Genomic DNA, 19,418 nt, shown 5'->3' on the forward strand with positions numbered 1-19,418 from the left:
ACCAAATGTTGACAGAATTCATTTAGGTGGAATTCTCTTGTATTGGAACTCTTTAAAAACCCCTATAATCTGTAAACACGCTCAAGAATGACTCCAACTGGAGGATAAATCTTTCTGATTTCTTTTCATGTTACCTGGAAGTACTTAAAAATCTGCTAAACTGGCAAATCTAAATAGTGTAAATCTATCACTGCAATACAATATCTAATACCTAGGAGTTAGTAAAGCTGTGGAAAGCTCTTCCCAAGGAGATATTCTTGTTTCAGTCATCTTAAAATAGACTGTGTAAAACATAAGGCATCATACTGCACAAAGGAAGACAGCATGGGTGATCTGGTAAGACTTTCTCTCTCCCACTTTCATGGTTGTGTGACTCGTAAATTCACAAGTTTAAATGGTAATTGTGTTTGATTCTTACTACATCATGAAAATGCTGTTAATAAGCAGACAAAGCAATCCATTGGGACAATCACCTCTTAAGTACGTTACTTTAAGAAAGGAAAAGAAGTTGCAGTTCTCCTGAAAAGTTGTTTTTTTTTCCCACAGCATATCACATCCCTCATGACACATCATTACTGCTATTTCAATCTCTGTAAAAGAATAATTTTCTGTGAACTGGTGCACGCTCATCGATGACTGCATCCTGCACAATGACAAGAGCTTCACTCCAGCAAATTAATGAAGTGCATGCTCAGTGCTAAGCACCCAAAGTCTCACTACTTCAATGAAACTAAACTTAATTGCTCCACTGGATTACGGTAGTGTTGTCAGATCAGAAGGCTGGAAGACGCTGAATAATGATAATAATAATATGAGTCTGCCTTTTTGTTCCTCAAGAACAAAGGAATAACACGTCTGTCTACTAATTTATGTCTTTATAAAACAAAGTTTAGTTAAGGATTTGGCCATCAGATAGTGCAAAAGATTTTACGATTCTTGGGCTGTTAGTATCTTTATAGAATAAAGAGACACTAAGAGAGTCTTAACAAATAGTGATGGCTATTTCTAACATGAATACACACAAAAAAAGATAAAGCTCCCTTATTTCCTTCTCTAGGCATTCCTTTAACAACTGAAAGGAAACAATCAGGGATCAACAGAAAAAAAGGTGTTAAAACCAGGCCTCTTACAATTGAAGGTTTTTCCAGGACTGGAGTGGGTGGCCGAGGAGTTGGCTTTTCTACTTTTTCAAGGAAACAGAGGGACTTCTTTGGCTCCTTGACTTTATTCTTCTTTTCCAGCAGTGCCTGGAAGAGACATACAATCTAATCAGAACTGGGCTAGACAGAACAACACAGTAAGGCCAGTCCTCTAGATGCTGGCTGTTCCTGATCACACTGACTACAGGGAGCTGAAAGTATTTTGCACTTTGTAGGCTTGTGGCTTCTATTTCTTCCTGCACATCAACTGAAAAACTGCATATAGTCAGTAGTTGAGGCTGTTGGTTGGTCAGAAGATACTGGTGGGAAAGAACTTCAAAATCATATGTAAGAAGGAAGCAAGAGTTATTTTGCTATATTTACAAGTAAGTCATCAGAAATTGCTTAGAGTGAGTCACCTAAAAATCTAAAATCGGTATGAATTTAATCTCTAATATAATATATTCTTTAGTAAAAGCATATTTCAGATTTTGTTTTCATTTTAAAACAGAAATTTCATTGAACCAATTAAACACTGACCCATACGCAAGCAGAGGCAGTTGTGTCTCTTACTTTCCATACTCAATGACAAAAAGATTAATGATTTTCCTGTAAGATAGAGGTAAGAATCTTTCAAAACATGAGAAATGGGTAGCAATATCACAATCTAATTATGGTTTGTATGTCACTACAGAATGGTTATAACTCTTTGCCTTTAACTATAGGTATAACGCTTGTTACTGAGAGTTAGAACTGTTACGCAGTCAGATTTTATGAAGAGGGTCACTTGAAGAGTGTCTTGTCACTGTTCTGTGGCCCCTCCTTGGTGAAATGTCTTTGTATGATGTGCTATTACTGCCCAGGGTTGAACCAAATGACCCAGGAACGCTTTCTTGTAAATTATGTTTTGAAACTCTTCCCTGCTCGTCTGCAACTGCCCAGTGGCACCCACAGCAATTGTACGGGTGGCGTAAGTGTGAAAGGGAAACTGCCCGAGACCTTCCTTCTACCAAGAAAATCCACAAGCTCGTTAAGAGTGGGTTTCATCTTGCTTGTGGCTGTTTGGTGGCAGGTGCCAAACCTTGTCAGCCAAAGCAGGCTAGGAGTGGCGATGCCACCACACCCTCAACTCTTTCAAGTAATTTTCAAACTGTTCAAGTCCTGCCAACCTCCCATTGCAAGCTACTATTGTCATTTCCAACTGCACAGAAAAGCTTGCCTGCTGTAGGACATCACACTTCAGCTTGCAAAGGGAAGGGAAGAGAGTACGTGCATTTAAAGCTCCTTCAAAATTATAATTCCACTACTGTACAGGTTGGATCTGTAGCCTTTATTACTGAATGAACAGATACATTTCAGCAAGGAAAAATGTGCCTTTTTCTTTTCTCGCTGTCTCTATTTCAAATGTTCAAATACCGTATTTCACTAGGGAGCAAAACTGAAGAAAAACTTGAGAAAAAAAATCCCATGCTGAATTTCTCTCTCCAGTAACAGGACATTGATGGCACTTGCACAGAATCTAATTGTGAAACTGATGAAGTTTTGAAACTCCAGTGGTCATTGTACAAAATTCTTCTTGCATATTGGATCTGACCATTCAGGCCAGGATAATTAATTGCTCCAGAAAAGGAGAGAGGTTCCTAGGTGGACAGGATAAAATGCTTTATTATTGAAACCTTCTGCAATGGACCATGTTAATAACGCAAGAATCAAAGCCTATAAACTGCTTATAAGCCATGTGAAATGGTTATAGCTCAAAATTGTTGAGAGATTTTCTGAACTGTTTCTTGTATTTGATGACCTTAGAGCTCGCTGGCATGAAGATTATAATAGTGTTTGCTATGATTTAGAAGCTGTTTTGCATGACAGGGTGGGGAATTGAAAGAAAAAAGCTGCTCTAATTGTGATTCTTTTGAAAACAATGGCTCCTATGTTTATTAGTACAATGTTGCATTCATAAGAATTTAATAAAACCTTAGCCTCCAAAAATATTTCTTGCTAACCAGAACAAAATACAACCAGAATAACAACTTTAAAGCCAGAAAAATCTATGAGCACTTCTGACACAAGGGAATTCTTATTAATATAGATTTGAGAAATACTGCAGGTCCCAGAAGTGGTTTTAAGTTTTCCTGCCATCTTTGCTAAATCAAAAATGCTTACCATTTGCTTTCTCTAATCTGAGGATTTAAGTTATTTTAAGATTTTAATTTATTTGAAGATTTTCATGTAAGAAAAGAAAAAGAAAATATGTTTTTTGCATTAACTGGTTCTGCCTAACTTACAAGAAGTTACCACTTTTCGTAACAGGGAGAGCAGGGCCCAAGAATCACTGTAAAATACTTTCTTTAAAAAGAAAAAAGTACTAAATTTCTGAACAACATACTTCAAATGTTACTGCCTAGCTATCACACTCTAATTTTTCTGAGATCAGACTACATTACCTTTTTCAGATAGTAGGTTCAGAGTCATGATATACTCTGGTTGGACTGGACAGTGCAGGACCACCCAGTTCAACCCCTTTTCATTTTCCAGGCAAATGCAGCAAGCAGCAAACGGCACCCGTGCTCTTGGCCCTGCACCTTAGCTTCTCTGCTAGCATCTGATAGAAGCAGAACTCTTGACAGGATAGTGGCTTGAGAAACAACTGTCTCTTCAAAGAAATCATTTTTCGGATTCCTTCCTTATCTTCTTTGTGATCCTCTCCCTTTCACAAGACACTAGGTATAATTTATTTTCATGTACAGCACAGAGTTTACAGTCATGTTTCTCTTTTTTCCTTTTTGCCCACAAATGAAGAAGGTGAGATCATCAAGGACAAACTGACTGGATGGCTGCTGCATCTTGCGTGATCAAGACTGACATAATAGCTCTTAGAGCTTGTCTGAGCATGAGCCAGCTAACACTGTGTTGGAGATCTGTTCTTGATGAAATAACTGCTTAAACAGGTTTTCCTACGCTTTGAAGTTGGCAGAGATTTTCTCCAGAGATTTTCTCAGCCCCCCCGCTACTTCTCCACCTCCTTCCAGCAACCAGATAAAGGAAAACAGATGGGATGAGAGTCGTGCTTAATGCTGAGGTGAGAGGTTCTTTGTTCTAACATCATCTTAATCCAGCACTGCCTGACGCTTCACCCCTCTTGAGTCACCTGCGCATAGAGGGTCAGCCTAAAATCATACGTTGTTCTGCACTGGGATTTCTTGTAGCAGCTCCTCTGTTCCTTGGTGTATTCAGTCACCTAGTTGCATTTCTTTCCTATAGTGATTAACTGTAACGGTGTGCTACCTCCTTAGTGTCTTGGATTTTCGCACAAGGCTGTCTATGTAATGGCTCACCTTACACTCCTTAAAGCACTGTCATCTGCACTGGCTAGGAACTAGCTTTCCTTGCCCTTTTACAGATTTAGCTTAAGATATAGATTGTTGTTTTTCCTGTAAATTTTGGGTCACTCCTGTTTCTGCCAGGTTCTCTTGCTTTAGAGAATTATTCAAAGAATACTGAGTGTACCTAATACTCCTGCAAAGGGTTTCAGGATGGTCCTCAAAAAGTCTGCTTCTAATATCACTTGGTTTTGGCTTAGTTTGTCTGGAAGAAGCTGCTCTTAATCTCAAGAGGGCACAGATCCTTTTTGTAGTACCTTGGATAATTGCTTATCCCTTCTTACAAGCTTTAAGCTTGGGAAAACCCTCAATATGGCAAACCAAGAGGAACATAAGGAGTAGGATGACTTCATCTTGCCACTTGTTTGGCCAGAGAACCAAGCCTTGGAAACTGCTGAGGCCAAAATCTAGCATTCCTCCTCTATTTGCCACCTTCTTCCACAGATTATCCAGGGAAAATGAAAGATACTCATTTTAGAGCTACATCACTGTGTACTCTAGAGTTCTACTTAATTTCTAGGATTATGGGAGAAAATGTATAGATCAAGTGTGCTTGGACAGCACTAAAAAAAGGCTTTTGAAAAGAAAACTGCTCAGCTATAGAAATAATGTAAAGCAACACAGGGTGCTCTTCTAAGATGATCCCTAATCGTCTGCTTTAAACCTCTTTGATACTGCGTGTGATGGAGGTTGTTGGCACGACTGGGACAGCTGACCAAGCGGTCAGACAGCTGTCCTCTCAAGTGCTAAATTCTGTTAACTCAAGTACTCGGCATCCTTTACTGCCCTGTACTTGACAGCTCCAGTAGCTTATGAGGTGGACCTGTCAGAGAGGCCCTGCTAAGCCAGGATGTGCTACAGGCACCAAACGCCTCTGACGGGAGAAGTGACCAGTAACAGCACCACAGAGCCCAAACTCTAATTAGGTCAGTAATTTCTTGCTGCTCTGAACAGAGAGCTTGTTTAAATCTAATGGTGGCTGAGGCAGTCCGGATGCTTCACAGTGTCAGTACTTTCTGCTTGTCTGCAGTCTGGTGTCTGCTTCTGTGTATCTAAAAGCAGCAGTTAAATTTTGCGTAGTGCATTTATCATCTTTGCCTGCAAAGGAAATGCTTCATGATTTAATTTACAAGAATACACATTTTGCCTTTTTGTGGTGGGGAAATGGGTACTAGTTATGTTAGCCCCTCAACTGGTATAAATCAAGTGATCTACATTGATTTAAGAAAGAAAATACACAGAATTGTCTGCATTCCATCTCCCTTTGGCCAACAATTTTTCTTTGAAGAGACATTACTGTGTGAGTAGCCAGCATCAGGGCATACTTCTTCACTGTGACTACAGTTTAGACGCTCCACTGTAGTCTTTCAAACCATGAGAAGTTATTTTGAACAAACAGAATACAATTGCTGTAATTGAAATTCAGCTCTGAAAGCTCAGGCTAACGTTGTGCTACCTGTGAGAACCGTATTATGATCCAGATTATACATAGGCACTACTTGAATTTTACGCAAAAAGTACCCAGACTCAAACCCTTTTAATACTGCTGTGTCTTCTCTAAAACCGTAGTGAATTCATGTCCTTAGTTCTTGAACAATCCCTGTAGCACTCAAGATTTTCTTTGAAGATTTTCCTTCTGAATAATAATCAGATGCAATGTTTCATCTTTTACAAGATCCAGTGGAGTTTAAGTTTGAGGTAGTATGACTGATTTTTCAGAACAAGATTTCTATTTAAAATTCATTAGTAGAAAGTTAGTCTGTATTGGGAGTATTCTTAAATTATACTAAAACAAGAAAGCTATATATATAATTTCCAATTATGAAATATTTCTTCACTAAATAAAGCATACGTGAAAGTTGCCAAGCTTTACAAATTAAATTCAATATATTTCAGAGATAACAGCAGCCAGCCAACATATGCATTATTTTAAAAAAACGTAACCCTCAAAAGCGTACTTAAAAGTACATGCAATTCACAAATATTGTGATTGTAGATGCAAATGAGGCACTTCTTTCCTCAGTGGTTAATTGCATATATGGACACCTCATCTGCATGAACAGTTGTGATAAATTAAGATATGCAAAACACTATTAGCATGTTTGCAAATCAGATGCTGTTGTTTAGGAACAACAGTGTTGTGCATCCACCATTCTGATCTGATTTTATGAGTGGGGTCATTTTAATCATGCTTTGCTGCAGGTGTTTTTACAATATGTACTTAAAATGTACATTTTTAAAGATGTACAGAATTTTTAGAATATGAATCCAGATTTGGTTTGATTATTAGTTGTTCGACAATGTAACCAGTAGGCTCGCCACTTGTGCATTATAAAAGCAAGGGAGGAATGAGAACAAGCAAACGGCAGAGGAGAATTTCTAACTTGCATAGTATGTTCCAATCCCAATACCTGATCTGTAGGAAGACAGAAGCAGCTATGCTTGTTTTTTATAGGGTTACAGCAGAAGCACAGCTATTAGGGACAGAGAGTACTGACAGACTTTGTTCCAGAGCTATACTGGTCATGCCTGTAACAGTCTGAATGCTTGATCCATTCTCTCCTTGAAGTCACCTTACAGAAAACAAGAATTTAGCACAGGGAACTGGGAGAAAGCTTACATGTATGTCTTCCCAATTGCATTTCTGAGCAGTTCAAATCTTAGAGAGGAACTGACATGCTGCTGGGTGCAGCTCCATACCTGGTGAACTTGTGCCAGCTCCACCTCTAGCCTTGCTGATCTTTTAATAAACCCTGTCTTAGCAGTAGTGTACTTGGGTTTTGGAGCTTTAACCTTGACCTGGGTGACAGAATCTGGGAGAGATGCTTCCAGTTCACACAGTCCTAAGAAATACAAACAGCAATTAAGTAATGGAGTGGTGGGGAGAGAAATTTGAGTTTTGTTACTATTTTAAGTAAATAACACATACAAACTAAGTCTTCCAAAATGCCCTACCTGCAAAGGTGTCAAGATTGAAGTTTTTTACCACATAGCACTCAGAATGGTTATCTGGGAAATAACCAATTCTAGACAAAGGAGTGTATGTTTGTGATGCAAAGTCAGTATACTCTTTGATGATATCTCGTCTCTCCAGCTTCCCCATCACATTCTTCCTCTTAGCTATCAGCTTCCTGAGCACTGAAAAGGAAATACAAATGTGAGCTTCTTCATTAAAATAGTTTTTAAAAAGCTGTATCTTTGGAAATTCACAAGAGCTTTTGCTAGTTAATATAAAAACATGACCTGTTTGACCAGAACAAATGCTGGCCATGCGTATCTATATTGTGGATGCAACCTATTTCATTTTGAATAAAGACTATAACCTTGTGAAAATAGAAATGGCTTGTCCGAAAACAAAGTCTCATCTTACTCTCTCCCTGTCTTTCAAACTTACTCAGTGCATAGTCATGCTCAATCTTTTTTATTTTCTCTTCTTTAGCCTTCTGATGATTTTGCCAGTGGTCATCCAAGTGCTTGGCATCCAGCTCAGTCTGATTCTCCTCTCGCCTCTGCAGCAGCTTCTTTAAGATCACCAGCCGAACCTCCTGCAACCTGCAAGAATAGAAAAGGCCAGGTATGACCTACCCTACTCTGCAGTGTTCTGTGCAACGCTGTCATCATCAAATCCTACATAGTAAGTGACTACTTTATACACAGTTCATATTGCAATATCTTGGATTTAATCTTTCATTTTAAAAAGTGAGTTTAGCACTGGCAGAAAGTATTGTGGTAGCAGTCTCCTATATTAAATTAAACAAAACTAACCCTTCCTAAACCCAGGAGATTTTCACAGAAATAAAAGGCTTGTACCTTTCAGCCAATCTGCTAAACCTTCTCATTCCTTCTCTATTCAATTAAAAGAATTGAAGAATTCAATTAAAAGAAATGAAGAGTATAATTGGACTCCTACTTTTCTATTTCCTGTTCTCTAAAGGCCCACTCCTTCCTCTCCATATCATCCATCATTTTCCTCCTCTTCATGATTTGTGAGGCATTGTCCATGGCTGGAAGAGTTGCTTCCCATGCACGTTTTTCCCGGGCACGTTCAATCATCTCCACCTCGGCTAGTCCTGCTGGTAGCCCCCGACCTTACAGGGACAAGAAGCAGTCGCTCTTTAGGAGAATGGTGAATCCAGCAAACAACCACCACCAAAAAGTATTAGAGGGATGTATGGGCACAAGCCCATATGTTAAACACAAGCAGAACCATCAACAGGCTGAAATACATATTTCTAAGGCCAGTAAAATTCTATGGGGAATGGTAGGACCCTCAGTTGCTATAGCTTAGTTGACATTAACACTAGCACTTCATTCCTCTACTGCAGGCTGCAAAGGAGGAATAGCTTTTCAAAGAGCACTATCTTTGGTATATCCACTGTCCATCATTATTGCAGATGGGACACTGGGAGATGAGGATCACAGTTACATTCTGGGGCAGCAGTGTTCATACTGGTTTTTTACTGATGTCTAACTCAGAACAGCTGAAGAACAGTGGGTAAATGGCAAAACTGCTCCTAGTTCATATTTGTAAAACATATGACCTTTTTATATTGAATCATCTCAAAATTCTTGATGAAATGCCCCAGAACAATGCTATTAAGTAGGAAAATATCATAGCTATTTTATAAACAGATAAAATAATGTGTCCCAAAGAAAGACAACGAAGAGCTGCCAAAACTGGCAACAGACTTGAAACCTGACATTGTAAAAAAAGAACCTCCTGCTACAGAGATGACAGGATTATTATCATTTATCTTGATTTCACAACTCACCCCAAGTAAGTGTAGCAAGTGTCAGAAGTTCAGGGACTGAGCCGCTGGGAATTACATATTCAGGGGAATAGGGATCCGTCTGGGCTTCACCATCCCTGTAGTCTGTCTGTGTGCCCAAAGTTCGTAACTTGGGACCAAAGACCTTGCTGTCTGCTGTAGCTGGATAGACATAGGGCTCCGTACTAAAAAGAGATGCAAGATGAAAGAACATTTGTCACATTCATTAAAAAAAAAAACAAACCAGAAACACAACACTAAGTCAAAGGTAGGATATCCAAATGTGGTTTGTTTTATCTTAACATTGCGCCCATTGATGTTCACTCCATTATCTTTAGTAAAAGCAGACAGAGGCTACACTGAGTCCTCTGAAAACTCCTTCCTTCGGTAAACAATCCAGAAGTCCGGTTTCAGCTCTCACAAATTACTACGTGCAAATCTTTCCTATGTATCCATTCTAAAGCATTGCTTTTAATGGGCACAAAAAGTAATGGTTGAGTGTAAAACGGAGTAGGACTGCTTCAATTTACCTTACACGTTTGTCTTTCCAACAATTCCAGAACAAAAATGGAATTCTAATGTAAGCATGTGCAACTTCCATTGACTCTACTAGGAACTGAATCTTCTTACGTCCCCTCAAAATCTGATCCTCATTGAAACCCACACTGGACTACCTCATGGATGCTCTACACCACTGAACAGTATTGCAACTATCACGGAGACTGTAATAAAATATCAGAAGATTTTCCAACAATAATGCTGCCTTGGATTGGTATCTCTTCTAGGATTCAGAGACACCTGACTTTGGTTTTGGGCTTCATAATCATAATACAATTGAGGCACACGTCCTTAACCCACAAAGCACATTCACATACTGCAAGCAAATTCTGAAGCAGTTGGTCACCTGTTTCCTCAGGAACTCTCAATGGTGAACGAACCCTTACCTCTTAATAAGGTTTTCCTGTTGGGTCATTATGAAAAATATTGGTCACCAGCTCAATATTTTCCCACCCTTTTTCTGGTGAGATGTGACCCATTGCAACAGTAATGTTCCAGAACCCACTACTTACTTTGCCATTGTGTAAGCACCATTTAGTGGAAACAGCTTATTAGAAGGGACGATTGGTCTGAAAAGAGAGAATGCAGATGTAAGACAACCACCATGAGCGTAAAAGACCATTACAGTTTAGAAAAACTGCAGTCCACTAATTTCAGTGGAGTTACACTGATTTTTCACAACTCGGGTTCTGTAGTTGCATGTTTAAGAATTGTGCCTGAGTATTCAATAATTCTTTCATAATTAAGGATTAACAGAGAAAGTTTCACCAGCAGGATTGAGTTGTTATTCTGTGAAAGCAAAAAGTGGAATTGCAAAATAATTAAAAGAAGTTATTTTGAGTGTACTTAGAAAATGTTGTGTATGTTTCACTAATTAGTTTACTTTTTTCACTTTGAGACTTTGAGGGTGTGGGTTTTTTTAATAACTTCTTGAAATCCCGAAATGAATTCCTACTATCAGCTGTTTTGGACTTATCTGATTTGATTGTTTCCTTTTTTGCAGTATTTTATGAAGAATCTTGAAAGCAATATGGGCTCAATGACATATAAATAATTCCTTCTTAGGCCTTCTTATAGTTTCCATACTGCAGTTCACTATCAATTTCCCTTAGCCTTTGAGAGACATTAAAGCTTAATTTCAAATTGCAGAAGATAACATCACCTTTGTCCTTTTTTTGTTGTTGTTAAAGGAGCCATAAAATTTATTAAACCTGGCAATTTCTTTATATTTCAAGTGGACATATTGGCCAATAGCTGCTGACTGTGATTGTGAATGTAATTCCAAGTATGTGTGACTGAGTTGACCATGTTTGTACGCTCGCTGTCGGTTCAGATCTGGAGTCCACTGGTGACCTGCAGGGTCATTCTGGAAGGAGCGGAGCAGTTGTGCAGTAGAGGACATGATGAAAAGTTAATGAAGGATTCCTTTTGCTCCCTTTCTGCTCCTGGCAGAAACCGGCAGTTAAAAGGCTCCTTCTTAAGAAGGCACCCTTCCAGAAGTCTGGAGAACCACAATGGCTTTGCGAGCATCTCCTGCCTTTTCGTAGGAGGACCTACAGCCCAAAGCTTTCTACAAAGAATTATTAAGTACAGAATGCCTGGTATATTTGCTCCTATGGTAACTTATTAGCTGAAAAATCTGGCATAGTGTGAATTTCAAAGGACCTTGTGATTTAAGATTTAGTTACTATTAGATTTTCCATAGCAGTGATCAAAGAATTGACAGAAAAGACAGAAAAAATAATGCTCTCGCATTCATTTAGGTGCTCTTTAAACACCACAAAAGCAAGCCTCTGAATTCTGTTTCAAATCAGTTCACTCCTTACCGTGCAAAATATTTATAGCGATTCCTTCCACTAACTTCAGGATCTTCATACACAACTTGAGGTATTTGAAGAGAAGATTGAGCTCTAAAGGCCAAAAAACCAGGATATAATTTAAGAAGTACATTCAGAGCAGTTCTGATCTTTTTATCTTAGGCTTTTTTTTAAATCTCGCTCTCTGCTTCTCTGGTTACACAATCAAACATGTACACTACAAATTCCACAAAATCCCCATACTTATTATTTTTGCTTTTTTCATACTTACATGTATAGCAAAATAGTTTGACATTTTATGTATATTTCCCACTATGTGTGGGCAACAAATGGTCATTTGCTGCCTTTAATAGAACTTTCTTATGTGCTTCTCATGAAAAGGATTGGCTATTTGTAAATGCTTGACCTTGTAAAGTTAACTGCTTTTATTGGGAGAGGGGGGAGCAAGCTCATCTCCTTATGAGTGAAAAAACTCTGTAACAGAAAATACGTCTAAAGGAGTAGAATGAGCAAAGCAGAAAACTACCACTTCCCACCTTCCAAAAGTAGCAAAAGGGATTTTAAACAAATGTGGAAAATTTTAGAATCAGCAATTTCAATTTGAATTCTTCAATTAAGAAGAAAAATTGGGATGACCATGTGAATGTTTCAAAACCTATGCTGGAAAAAGCATATCTTTTGCAAGAATGGCCTTCATTTTTTCCCCCATTTTGAATTTCAGAGTAGGCAGCCTGTTTAAATTTTTGCACTCCAACATCTTGGAGAGTTTTCTTTATTTTAAAGCTTTGAAAGACTGTGAGGTAGACCTCATTAAGCCAGTCACTGAGAGAATGGGTAGAACTGAGTCCTTTGAAAGCTACACGTCAGGATTGCTATTTGATTTCACAACCACTTTATACTCCAGTCTTGCTCTTCTCGACCTGCCAGGTGGTTAAAGGCAAGAACCTGAAGTTCTTTAAAAAAAACAAAAGCCTGTATCATGCCATTAAGGTAAGTAATTTCCTTAAGCTATATATATGGCAAGTCCTAAAGGTCATGTATTTCTTAAGATCATTTTTGGCAACTTGTAAGAATCCTGAGCTCAGATGTATGGGATTGTGGGTGCTGGAGTTGGTTGCTGCTGCCTAATTTAAAATACAGAGGTATATTTACAGAGATACAATTAACAATACAGAAGATTGCCTGACAGCTGAGATCAAAATAGAGGACTGCACGCTGAGATCAGTTGTCTTCAAAGACCGCATCTAAGCCCTGTGAGCTCCGCTGTGGAACTCGCAGAGCCACAGCATTGCTACCCAGTACAGCAAAGACTATAGAGGGATGCTTCATTAACCTCCTGTGACATACAACTTACTGCCAAGGTAAAGTTTAAAGTCACCTCTTTCCAGTGCCTTCAGTCATATCACATAACAAAAGACAAGGGAATGTTTTGAGATGCAGTTTGGTAACCTGAGATACTTGCTCAGCACTAATCAACCTATTATTGTGAACTTGTGTTTGTAATTCAAATGAGTTAATTGAGCTGATGGCTCTAGTTCCACTAGCTGACTCTTTACATATCAGACTGTTGCTCCATCCAGATGGATTTGTGTTTCATTCAGCACAGGTGGGCACTTATTCTTATGATCTGACTTTATTAGCATAAGCTGTTCATCCTATTATGGTATAGTTATAGGCACAATGGGAACCCAGTGAAATAGCCCCTTTTATTCAACAGATCCTGCCTCTTGCATGTCCTTGACTTAAATTTGCTGACTTTGCTGAAATAAATGAGCGTTTATTCCTGGTAACCTTGCAGAGGCAATGCAACTACTGAGAAGACAGCTGGAAAATATTCTGTCTTCTGTATCAGCGACACTGTCAATCAGTGCAGGCTGAAACAGAGGGGATGTGTTTCTCATTTTTTGTTAATTGCAAGACATTTTGCAAATATATGTTGTTGAAATGTAAATCAATTTTAAAGCAGCGCAGGCATCAAATAAGTTCTTGTTACAGAATAACAGGCAAAATATAAGAAGCCACTGAGGTTTTCATGTGCTGGGGATAGTCTGAAATACTGAAAATAATAAGAAGAACAGAACAGGCTCTGAAATTCTTATTTTATTATGGAAATGAGTAGAATACACTTTCAGAAGTGAGTAAACCAAGGTATGAAATCCACTGTATTACTCTTAATCATCTTTAATTACTGTTTGGCAGGTGGTAGAACTCAGTTACCAGCAACCCCAGAGCACACATCACCTAAAAAGCCCATGGTCTAAAGTTAGCTTCTTAACGCAGCAAAAACCTCTGAAAACAACTACCTAGGCCGATGCCTGCAGTCTTGAATGCAGCTACAGAGGACTCCAAAAAACACAGAGTGTGTTTTTTTTTAATATTTGCTGAATCAGAAGCCCAAACTGTGACACCAGAAGAAAGTTCAACACACACACCCCTGCACTAAAAATGTGGTGCCCTGGTTCAGGCCCCATACATTCCTGAATGAGCAGCAAAAGCAATCTAACCAGCTGCAACTGCACAGGACTGAAAGGAAACGGCTCTCGCTGAAGTAACACACGAAGTGAAGTCTCCATAACTTATCTGATCTCTAAGAGATTGAAATAACTCGCTTCTCTTTCCCAGCAACCACTGCAAAGCAGATAGCACAGGGATGAAGGAATGTGCAACATCCACCCTGTAAGAAACAGATGGGCAACCATACTCCATAACAGCTGCAATCTCTTAATTTCAAGGGAAATATAAGTAGGAGCAAATTGCAGTCATCTCCACTTCAGCGTGCATGGGTTTTTGTTGGTTTTGTCTGTACGTTTCTTTTAAATTATCCAACCATAGAACACTTACGCAGCAAGCTGCTGAAGAGCCTCCAGGCGCCGCTGAGCCCTCCCTCTCCATCTTCGGTCAATAAATGGAGGCACTGGATCCTTGCCCTCCAAGCACAGACTGTAGCCTGGCAAATGGATCAAGCTACTAAACATACTTCTGAACGTCGGAGCCTTTACCTAACGTTTGCATGGACACAAAGAAGAGAGGCAGTGATTTAGCAATTTCAAACAGCATTAAAGAGCTCAGAATTTCAGCTTGCTGTGATTTACAGGCCTGCACATGTGGGATGGGGAAAGAAGGCGGCATACGTATGCTAATGATGTCAGCTGGTTAGATGGTACTTCTCAAGATGTGGAGCATACCAGACTAGCAGCAGATGCACAGATATGTCTTCTGGCTGTTTTCCAGTGCTAAACTTGTATTTCAAATCGAAGGGTCTAACGGTTCGTTACATAAAGAAGTTAATGTGCAGTAACTGTGAATATGCAATAAGGTGAACTTCTAGCACATTACCCCATGTAACTCCCTCCTGTTTCCTGTGCTCTAGAAATGAAGTAACATATTCCACTTACAGAGTAGTTACGTTATTTTATACTGTAACAATTTTAACATGTGTTAAAAATATCTCCATAGGAGTTAGCACACAAAAATGATCACATTAAAAATCCACACCCTTCCTTCTAAGCACTAATTTCCCTGGGTAGATATGCCTTAAATCTCTAAATTTATGGTTGCCAATAAATCTTTGCAATCGTGACTCAAGTATAAGTGATGCAGCTATATTGGCTTGAGCTTCTGTAAAGCCTAAAATCAGAACTGAATTGTGAATTGCCCCTTTTATTTCAGCGAGTGCTAACTCAGATGCATATAGGGTAGGGGTGACATTTCAAGTACACTAACTCACCAGGGTGTAAAAGTGTCAGACGATGAAGATCTAGGCACCCTTCTATAAGTAGCTGCTTGCTGTGCATGAGACTGCATTTGTGTTTCATTTCTCTTCAAAGGGAATTCAACTTTTGAGAGTCTGAAAAACCCTATAAACTAATATTATCACAACCCCCATCCACCCTGTTTTCTGATGCTATGGATTAAGAATTCAAAGTTGTATTGTTATGAACTGCATATTGTGCACTGGCTGATTCATATGCTTAAAATATTTTATGCAAGTCAATCTGTCACCACACTCATCGGCAACACTACACCTATGGTGTGACAACAGTAGTGACTGTATGCCTGCTTACTTTGTCTGGCCTGAACTGTTAATGCAGCCATATTGTTGCAAGGACCTCTGTGATGCCAGGCAATGCTTCCAGCGCCATGCATATATCTCTCTACAGGAGCCAAACACACTTTTTTTTTTTTTTTTTTTTTTTTTGGTGTAGCTTAAGAAAGAGCCTGAGATAATGGGGTAAGAGATATACAGAAACATTCTTCACAAAAATTTCTTGATTCCATTGTTGGAAAGCTGCTATGGGATTTTCTCCTCACTGTACGCCAATGGAGTTTCAGAGTTCAGAGTATCTACCTTGCTGGCTCAGTCAAGTACATAGCTTCGGGAGAATGCGTTGTTTAAAATCCAATTCAGTGTGCAGTTTTACCAAGTCAGTTTTCCTTTGGCATTCTACCTATATGCAGCCTGTCCAGCCATCAATCATTGCTGTCTAAAAGTGTGACTGCAACTCCCACAGACATGCCCTAGCTGGTTTTAAACTAGCTAAGGTGAATATTGATAGCTGAGGAGCGAAGCACAGGCTCACTAGCTAAGCACTCAGCTAAGAAGTTAAATTGCACTAACCTAGCATGAAGCATCAGGATGGGTTTGCAACCTGTACAGGCTGCTTAGCTGTTGCTACCCAGTTAATTTTAAACTAAGTGTGTTACCTCGAGCTGCAGTGTTAAGTATATCCCAAGGTGAGGAGGCACCATGTGAAATAACTCATTTTAACAGCTCTAGTTGAACTAGTGTCCAGTTCTGTTATTAGATCTTAGTAACACATACAAGCTATTGTTAACAGCATTTGGAGATATTCTATTAAACATACTGACATACAATTTAGGAAATTACTGAGGACATGAAACCGAGCATTTCTACGCTGCTGCTACACAGTCACCCTAGGTGAGCCATCACGGTTACTCCCCGTGTTAAGTCTTCTTTTAGATAAAGTTTCTTCCTTTGCTTTGTATTTTGCTGTTTTAAGAGAGCAGCTTAGAACTGAGACGGAGTTTCTACCCACGTGTATGCATACACACAGAAATCATGTGAGCTGTCCTTGGCCAACACCTACCACTTCGTCACCGACAAGTTGAACATGGACATTTGACTTTGAATGGTCCTTCTCACTTGACTGTGTGTACAGAGTCTGAAAGATAAGTGGACAAATGGAACTAGTTTACATATTTGAGAAATCAGCATGAATCGTCAGGCTCTGCTTCCCACTTTAAAAGGCTGTCCATAAGACAGTATAAAACAAGCTAGGAAAAGAAAAAACCTGAAATACATGTCTCCATATCAAAGAAATTCCACCATCACAGAAATGAGGCTGAGAGCTCAAATACCACTGTTCTGTGGAACACACAAGACTAACGAAAAACCTACTTTGGAAGCACTGCCAACTTAAACAGAAGATAAAGACAGGAAACAGGAGAAAAGCAAGGATGGTACAATGGTAATCAGTGGAAATACCATACTGTAGGTGATGCTTCCCCTGGCACACAGAGCTGGCGCTGGCCTTCCTGCAGCTCACCACTGTTTCACAGCCCCAAGCCTCTCCCTGCTCCTGATGACTTCGGCCCTGCTGCCACCCCTAACGCCGTACCGCTACGCGGCTCTGCCCCGCTGCTGGGGCAGCACCCACCCTCCCGGCTCCACACCGGCCTGGCACGGCCTGGCACGGCGGCGGGGAGGCCCGGGGCCAGCCCGACCCCGCCGAGGGTGCCGGGCCTGGCCGCACCGGTCCCCGCGCCCCGGGGGCTGCGGGGAGGCCGCTGTCCCCCCCGGGCGGGCCTGGCACCGTGGGGGCCCCGGGCGGCCCGGCCGGGAGCCATTTACGGCCTCCCCGGGAGCGGGGCCCGCCCGCGCCGCTCACCGCAGGGCTCATGGCGCCTCCGGCCGCGTTGCCATGGCGGCCGCCGGCGGGCGGGGCCGCGGCCTCGCCACACCCGCCGCGACGGGAGGCGGCCGCGGGGGCAGGCGCTGCCCTTCCCGGGCCGCTGGGGCCGCGCTCCGGGGCCGGCCCCGGCCCTCCGGCTGCCCCGTGCGGCCGCTGCTCCAGGCAAACCCCGCGCCCAGGGGAGGCTCCCGGAGAGCCCCAAGGCCCGTCAGGCGGCGCGGGCCGCCCGCCTCCGTGTTGTGCCGCCTCGGGCAGCGAGCGGCCCGGGACAGCGGCGGCGCGGAGCGGGCCCAGCGCTGCCCAGCGCGGCGGGGAAGGGGGGACGCAGTTCTGCCGGCGGCCCCGCCGCCAGCCTCGCTCCCTGCGCCGCTCTCCCCCAGGCGAGGGGCCGGGCCAGCCCCTGTCATGGCGTAGGGGCGGCTGGGCTGCGGCTGGAGGAGGGCAGGGGATGGGCCGGCGGGTATGTGTACTGATGCGCTCCAGTTCCCCCAAACCATCGCTTAGTGCTGGAGAAAACTGGTTTTGCAATTACAGTTGGGGACTGGATTCAAGCCTGGATAGTTTTATTCCTGGCTTTGCTTGTTACTGCTTAGGACTTCTGCCGCCGTAAAGTGAAAATACGCTTGGTACCTACCGAGGTCTTTGCAGGGGTCTTTGCATTGGCAAAGCATCTGCACACCCGCACAGTGTTACAAATAAACTTTAGGCGTTGCAAAAACGTTGCTCTTTTTGCAAGGAGGAAATTTGCATCTTCTACAAGGAACAAAGCTGGAAGCTGCTTTATGCTGTTGAACAGGAAAGGCCGATGCTGCCGAGACTTTTGGAGCAGGCCATAAAAAGCTGTGGAATTAGAAATGGGCCCTCTCCTCTGCCTGTAATCTTGAAGCAAGTCCCTCGTGTAAGTTATTTTGTGTATAAAACCCTGTATGCCAAAGATTTATTTGCAGCTTGCAGTGTCTGACATAACATTTTGGCCCCTCAGTGCTTCTTCACAGGAGAGCAACGTTAGGAGTGTGGTTCCAAATTCCTTGGCTCTGACAATTTACACGTAGACATTTAATTCAACTTTGAATGCTGGTTTACTTTCTGAGAGGCCTGTCACTTGTTTGAAGCAACAGCTTCTTTCTTACAGTAGTTGAAAATGGGTCGCCTGAAGAATCAGACGTGGGTCTGAGCTGGGGAACGCAGCCACAGCTGTGCTGCTGGCTGACATCTCTAGGGATACTGCTTTGCGCAATGGATCAATCCATGCCCTAAAGATACCCAGCAGGCTGTAAAGACCCTCGTTTTACTGAAGAGCTTTACATCGTGAAACTTACTGTAATTATTGACAGGGGCAGCGAAACTCACTTTTTAATGGAGGTGCCCTGCATTTCTCAAGGTCAAGTTCAGTTTTCTTTTTTTGTATCTCATTTCATTGGAGCTCCATAATTTACATGCTGAAATTTTTCCATGCTGGACATCTGCCTTGAGGTAATGAGGTGTGTAAACTGTACTTTGGCCAAAAAATGATACTTTGTTGGCTCCACCCTCTCACATTTTTCCACTTTAAGGTTTTCAGAGATGACTGGATACAGGTGGCCCACACTGCTGTTTTTCTGATGAGGAAAGGAACCAGATGGAAACCAGGTAAAGAGGAACAATGGAACAATTACATGAGTTCTTGACAGAGTATAACTAAACACCAGGGCATAGCCTAGCAGACTACTCTCTGGAGTTGTGGAAGATGAAAAAGCTGCAGTCCCACTATTAACTGCATTAAACTGGACTAAATGTAAGACATTGCCACCTTCTTCTTTGTTCACCACACCCTTGAGTGCTT

At 41.4% G+C, this 19,418-nt stretch overlaps 1 protein-coding gene and 1 long non-coding RNA gene across 4 annotated transcripts in view; one reads left to right on the plus strand and one right to left on the minus strand.

The window, feature by feature from the left end:
* The window catches only part of CFAP91 (cilia and flagella associated protein 91), a 31,630-nt gene extending 13,921 nt beyond the window's left edge, over positions 1–17,709 (minus strand). The window contains exons 1-11 of one of the 3 annotated variants that reach the window (XM_040595804.1): positions 17,573–17,709; positions 16,772–16,846; positions 14,505–14,662; positions 11,673–11,756; positions 10,359–10,415; positions 9,292–9,473; positions 8,430–8,607; positions 7,914–8,071; positions 7,475–7,657; positions 7,220–7,362; positions 1,131–1,247 (exon numbers count right to left, since the gene is read on the minus strand). In XM_040595804.1, coding sequence (XP_040451738.1) covers positions 1,131–1,247; positions 7,220–7,362; positions 7,475–7,657; positions 7,914–8,071; positions 8,430–8,607; positions 9,292–9,473; positions 10,359–10,415; positions 11,673–11,756; positions 14,505–14,662; positions 16,772–16,846; positions 17,573–17,584 — 1,347 coding nt within the window. In that variant the 5' untranslated portion in view covers positions 17,585–17,709. The other 2 variants (XM_040595806.1, XM_040595805.1) reach the window with 2 other exon arrangements.
* Positions 1,254–10,347, plus strand: LOC121089048. Its single transcript, XR_005828112.1, has 3 exons — positions 1,254–4,218; positions 7,959–8,093; positions 9,849–10,347. It is a non-coding gene; the product is annotated as an uncharacterized LOC121089048 (long non-coding RNA).
* Positions 17,710–19,418: the final 1,709 nt, after the last annotated feature.

The sequence above is a fragment of the Falco naumanni genome, chromosome 5 (genome assembly GCF_017639655.2).
Source record: "Falco naumanni isolate bFalNau1 chromosome 5, bFalNau1.pat, whole genome shotgun sequence".
Taxonomy (NCBI): domain Eukaryota; kingdom Metazoa; phylum Chordata; class Aves; order Falconiformes; family Falconidae; genus Falco; species Falco naumanni.